Source organism: Sabethes cyaneus, chromosome 3 (assembly GCF_943734655.1).
Source record: "Sabethes cyaneus chromosome 3, idSabCyanKW18_F2, whole genome shotgun sequence".
NCBI lineage: Eukaryota > Metazoa > Arthropoda > Insecta > Diptera > Culicidae > Sabethes > Sabethes cyaneus.
Genome location: NC_071355.1, coordinates 73,939,065 through 73,945,584, shown reverse-complemented (window position 1 = coordinate 73,945,584; position 6,520 = coordinate 73,939,065). Strand labels below are relative to the sequence as shown.

Genomic DNA, 6,520 nt, shown 5'->3' with positions numbered 1-6,520 from the left:
TGGAGAAAAACTTTGTTCACCAGGCTTTGTCTTAGGACGGTAAGCCGCCTCAGTGAGTTTGTACATTTGACTTTCAATTATAAAAAAGCAAAGTCGTGGGCTTATAAACCGTTCATACACATTACTCTTCTTCATCGACAGACTTTGCATCCGGCAGTTTAGAGTACAGGAAAATGACGGGGCCAGTGTAACGATCCTACTGACTCTCTCCCCTATTCTGTATTTCGAACGAATCTTTATTTCGTTCGACTTGTTTCGAACGAGATGTTATGCTCATTTGATTTTGCTGGCGGAAATTTCGTTCGAAACAATTTTCGTTCGAAATACCAATCCGTTCGAAATATAGAATAGAGGTGTCTATCTATAGCAAGCACCGCCTAGCCGAGATTCGAACATACGACGACCGGGGTTCGCTATCGACATCAAACGCCACATTTTTTTCGTTGAAGATTCGAAGTGTATTAAAAGTAACATCTCGTTGTCGAAGAAAAATTTCTTATATCTGAAAATGATTTTTTTCTGATTTTGACAAACTTAATTGGACAGTATCGGTTCATTTTGGCAGCGCCTCGGATAAAGATATGTCAAAATCGAACCGTGCCAAAAATGATCGATATTTGATCTATCGAGTGTGCGACGAGCAACCATTACAGAATGAGTCGCGTTTCCAATGCATCCCTAGATAGCATCAAAGCACTAGCTTAAACCCGCGGTCTCAGGCTTGAACCTACTGCTCTTTATCGCTAGCCTGGAATTAACAATTAACAATAAACAAGCCAGACAACTCTATAAATAAACAAATATATTACTGGATTCATCATTCATTTAGAGTCGTTCATTTTCAGAACGATCATAGACTAGAAGAGTGGAAAACTGAAAACCAACACATCTGACTATCCTCGTTAAAACGAAAATTATTATTCAAAGATTTCATTCGCCTGATTCCTTCATAACTACACGAATTAAGTTGGAATAAATAAAAACTCTCCATTTTTGTTATCTTCATATATGATAAAACTATCACTGTAAGTAGCAAATTAACCAGATAAATTTCTGGTAAATTTCATATTTAACAGCAAATTTTATAAATTTACGCAGAATTTACCAAACCAAATCAGCTATTATGCGTGAGAACTACAAATTAGTCGTGGGATGCCCAATATTTGAAGATTCCGGAATATCAGGATTTTTTAAAAGGAATATGCATGATTTTTAAATAAGATTGAATAGGGGCGAACCGTGCAAAAAATAAGACTTAAGAAATTCCCAAAATCGAACTGGTACTGGACTAGCAAAATCGTAGAGCCCCTCAACCCTCCAAACCCTTGGAATACACTCCAAAAAAAAATTGCAAGGAACCTTTTAGCCCTGATCTTTTCGTGATCAGCACGCTTTTTCGATAACTTTCCAATATCAGTAACGCGACAGATGACAATAACGCCTATACCAAAAAGATTGAAATGATGATCTATTGCAAGTACCCAATACCAAGACGTATGGCATCAACAGAAACCCATTGGACAAGCTGAGCTCGTACAGAACTGTTCCCCTCTGTTTTTGCTTGCAGCAAAGCATTCCCGTACGGGAAATTGATGGGTGCTAGTCAGCGTCTAGACAGAACATTTCTCAAAACAGTAGAATTAAAAAAAACTTACTTCTCTTGCGCCCGCTGTACTTATATTTTCGATCCTCCATTTATACTTCCCGTCAACTTAAGCATTAAACTACTCGTTTCGCATCATCTTCTCCTTCTGCCTTTGGAGCTTCTTCTTTGACAGCTTTTTCTTGGCCGGTTCAGCTTCGGTAGCCTTAGCGACGACATCCTCCTTTTCGGTGAGTGTCAGTTCGATGTGACAAGGCGACGACATGTAGGGGTTGATACGACCGTGAGCACGGTACGTACGGCGACGTAGGCATGGTGCACGGTTCACCTGAATATGATCGACGACCAATCGATCGACATCCAGCCCCCGGTAGTCAGCATTTGCTTCAGCATTCTTCAGCAACTGCAGCAGAAATTCGGCAGACTTTTTGGGCCAACGACCGACCGAGGTGTTCCAGTGTTTAGCCTGGGCACAACGACCTACTCCACCGTTGAAGCGACGGAACGGAACGCACTCCTTCTTCTCACAGACGTTCTTCAGGAACTTCTGAGCACGACGCAGGGGCATACGCTTGATTGCTAGTGCCGTTTCGCGGGTGTTCTATAAAAAAAATCGAAAAAATATGTGGTTATATTAAAGTAGTGAAATATATCGAACTCACCTTGAAATGCACGCGAAGGTTTGATCCGCGAGCCTTGCAGGATTTGGCGGGATTATCTGGTTCCTTAGCGTAACGACCCATCTTGAATTGTAACCTGAAAGCAAAACGGATGTAAACACAATGCAAGTTACAAGCTGGAACTTTCAAGTTTTAAATTATAACATTAGGTATATAGATTTGAAGTGAATTTGATGAAATATTTTGATAGCTTGAACACACAATGAATTCAAATCTTGCAAGACAATTCACTTCGCTTTTTGCTAAATGGGCTCGCTACCGTAGCATATCTTCTACGTGTTCAACGTTTATTGTACACTGCACATCACCGAGGCCATACTTTAGTCGTTATTTTGGCCATTTCGATAAACTTCATAGGTACAAATACATTCTGTACAACAAGAATACATAGCTAACAAAATAGTTTGCAATCAAATTCACTTTAACTCACAATTTCTACAAATAAATTGAAAATTTTACGAAGGGCACGATCAATGCGTTCCTTCACTAACCTTACAAGATGCCGGAAAGAGAGCTTTCGACTCGTTTGACAGCTGAGCTGTCAAAGCAAAAGGCCTTTATTACTGTATCCGGTTTTTGTTTTTAGTAAATGCTGGCAAAAAATAATTAGTGCTAGTTTTGTTTCAAGATACTAGGAGCAGTGCTGCCAGATGTACAGATGTTTTATGCATACACGCAAAATAAACAACACGTTCTTTCCACGTGAAAAATCACGTAAATTTCTCTACAGGGAGTTACGTGACTTTCATTTGAACATTATTGGAAACTACAATAGCATCTATCTGATTTCCGCGTAAATGCACGCATACTAATGCAAACTACGTTAAATTCACGTAAATAGTATACGGGAAAAGTTAGATGGAAAATAATCACATAAATTTTCACGTAATTTCGACGTGAAAATTATTTTGATCAAGCTGAAAGGGACATGGATATTGCAAATTGCATCAAAAGCGTGATATACAAGGAACTTGCAGACAAAATGCATGTAAAATCCCAGCAGCGAGCTGTGATTTATTCATGTCAAATCTTTGCGAGCCGTCAAATTGCTGATTACCAAACAGTAGATGCAGAAGAAAAGTGAGATAATAGATAGGTTTCGGGATCGTTTGATGGTTATTTCGAAGTATACCACCACAGAACAAAAGATTGTTAAAAGAAACTCGATGGGACTTCAAATTTTTATTTTATTCTGATATCGTGAACGTGATAATTCTGTTTTTCCGCATTAAATCGTACTATTCTTTCATTAACACCATCTAACACCCCCGCAGCAGCATTTGCAGTAGCTTTCTCTGAGCACCTTCCAGATAACTTCCTGTACTGCTACTGCTCGTCGACGTACGCTGATGCATCGTTTGGATTTGTTCATTGATATCTCGGATCTGGCAACAGGGATGCCAAGTGATTTTTTGAAAAGTCTTCACGAATCAAGGAAAAATGTCTTCATTTGTCTTCGTTCGGCTTTCCGCCCATTTAAATTGCATGGTGAAGACATGTCTTCAAGCGAAGACATTTCACTTTTTTGTAACAAAAATGTCTTCAAAATGAAGACATGTCTTCACTTCTGGCAACTCTGTCTGGCAATCGATTTAGTCACAGAATTTTGTCAGTCTGTACACCACTGACTCTCAACGCCGAATTCGTAACCGCAATAATCCTTGGCGCAGACGAATGGGTATGGAATTCACCGTTTATCGTTGTTTATTCGCTCTAAGAACCAGTTTTAAATTCATTTCATTGGCGAAAATCGTGTACAAGCAATTCCGCTTCCTCCATCTGTTTACTCCAAACTGTTTATTCACAAAAACAGTTAGCCGAAAGGGTTAAAAAGGGATTATTTACACTGAAAAAACTTTTCGTATAGTTTCTATGTGTTTCACACATAGATTTTATCCATGTGCCATGTAAATGAACTTTATGTGCCAAACAGTTACCATTTATGTGTTTTTAAAATTTACCTTTAAAATTTGCACATACTATTCATATATGCATATAATTTTCATGTGTACTTCTAGGCGGATTGTATTTATATGTGGCACATAATAATCATAAGGATTTTCACGAGGGGCAAGACACTGTTGAAAATATATTACTTTTCTCTATGGAAATATTTTTTCAACCTTAATATATTGACCTTTCCCACCCATAATATAACCTAAAACCCTATAAAGTTACATTTATTTATACATTTATAGAGCTTTAACAGGGCCTAATATATTAATATATATGATAAGATTATGAAGTGTCTTGCCCCTCGGATTTTCATATGGAAATTTTCCATTAGTTATGTGCGGATTATTTTGAGTGTAATCATTCAGTTAGTTAGTGATAAATGTTGTTTACTTTTATTTCAGGTTTGATGAATAAACAATATGTTAGTTGCTGTAGCAATTGTTAAATGCTTTATAGAAAATGTGACGAATGCTTTGATCAGCATTGACTTTCACTACTTTCAGTGATGTGAGCGCCACACAACGGGCGCATTACCACATACTTTCAAAATGGCGACTGGTCTTTACACACCCGGTGAGATCAAGATGAATGTCTGTTCTCTGTGTGTAAACGTCGATTGGCGCCATTTTACCGAATTTGCTGCTTTTTGTTAAGTGTGTATGTTGTGCAGAACTGCTATCATTTTTCTGCTACGGAAAAGTCCGGTTTCCGCAAACAAGTGGTAGGGTAATCAACGTATTTTGAACCCCTTTAGCAGCTGTACATAATTTGGACACTTACAGCAAAATCAAATGGAAGTATCCAAATTATGTACAGCTGCTGATGGGGTCCAAAATAGGTTGATTACCCTATGAAATACTAGCAATAAACCTACTATAGCAATAAATTTAGGTTATACCCGCTTAGGCGCGTCCGGCAGAAATCGAACAAAAATCTGGCAGCGAAAAACTTTTTCTGCCAGACATTCTGCCGGATTTCTGGCCGCAATCACCCGTGAAAACTACCAGAAATGACACATCCGATTCGGGCAGAAATTTCGCCTCGGTTTTTCTGCCGGATTTCTGTTCGATTTCTGCCAGAGGTTTCGAATAAAAACCGGCTTTGTACCAATTCAGCTTTCCCTCCTATTTTGGAGGGTGGCAACAGCGGAATATAGCAGCACGAAGCGTGCAATAAACAGGTTAACAATTAAATTATACCTGCTTTAACATGTTCCATATTATTCTCTTACCTTTTGCCCGAAACTGCAAAACTGATGAACCGCTTTTCTCCTGCCTCAAAGTGTCACATTTGACATAAAGAGAATCGGGCGAAAAATGAAGACTGGTTCTGTTCGATTTCTGCTAGGCATCCGAAATTTTCGTAAGCGGGTAGTAGCGAATTTTCTTTTAAATATGGCATCTCTTGAGCCTTTTGAGCCGAACGCCGGGATCGCCGGTCTTTATTCGGTATCTCTTTGCTGCGCATGCAAACAGGATTGCTGTCAGGACAAATTGTAAACAATATTATCGGCAAAAAACCGTAATCATAAATGAGAGAAACTTTTTCTTAGGTTTTAAACGTTTTAAAACTATAAAAGTTTAAGAAAAGATTATTTGAAATATTTAAACTATTGGATAAATGATGTCAAACATGAATTTCCGGAATATTCGTTTAATTTCGTCCGTGGTTCGAAGTAACCTTGAAGTTCTAAAGCAAAAACAAGCGGATGTCCAAAGCAAAATTAACTCCATAACGTTTCCTGAAAAGTACAAAGGAACAATTCTGGAAAAATGGGCCACATACTGGAAAAACTTATTGATAGACTACAAAGAAGTGATTCTGGACACCGGGAGAACTATGCGGCAGCGTCCCGTGCGCAGTGCCGTTTACGTAACTCTACTGGGTTCGAGCTACTACTGCTGCGCCACAAATCCTACCGAGACGGATTTCGCTGAAAGCTTCCGCAAATGTAACAACGAACTGGCACTGGTTCATCCCCAGTGTCAGAATCCGGAAACAACCGCGCACATCCTGTTTCTGCAACAGGCCCACAACGAGGGCATCATTCGACGAATATCGCTCGGTGTGATATCGTTCATCTGGTTGGATAATTACGATCGAGGCGTTGCAATCTATAAGGCAATTTGTCCCTACCTGAAGCCACGGTACATGACGTTTCACGAACGAATTGTCGATGTAGGGTTCAACAATAGGTGGTGGTTACTGAAGCGGAAAATGATAGATTATGATATAAACGAGGAAAATTTGTAGAGCAATAAACGATTATGGTTGTCGAATT

At 39.0% G+C, this 6,520-nt stretch overlaps 2 protein-coding genes across 2 annotated transcripts; one reads left to right on the top strand and one right to left on the bottom strand.

The window, feature by feature from the left end:
- Positions 1 to 1,658: 1,658 nt before the first annotated feature.
- LOC128742223 (60S ribosomal protein L17) lies at positions 1,659 to 2,790 on the bottom strand. The gene is made up of 3 exons (XM_053838510.1): positions 2,714 to 2,790; positions 2,266 to 2,359; positions 1,659 to 2,204 (listed from the first exon to the last, which is right to left on the bottom strand). Exons 2-3 carry the CDS (start codon positions 2,344 to 2,346, stop codon positions 1,725 to 1,727), a joined length of 561 nt encoding a protein of 186 aa, XP_053694485.1. The 5' UTR covers positions 2,347 to 2,359; positions 2,714 to 2,790; the 3' UTR covers positions 1,659 to 1,724.
- A 2,998-nt stretch (positions 2,791 to 5,788) lies between these two features.
- On the top strand, positions 5,789 to 6,518 carry LOC128743452 (mitochondrial import inner membrane translocase subunit Tim29). Its single transcript, XM_053840031.1, has one exon. It carries the CDS (start codon positions 5,860 to 5,862, stop codon positions 6,490 to 6,492), a length of 633 nt encoding a protein of 210 aa, XP_053696006.1. The 5' UTR covers positions 5,789 to 5,859; the 3' UTR covers positions 6,493 to 6,518.
- The last annotated feature ends 2 nt before the right edge of the window (positions 6,519 to 6,520 follow it).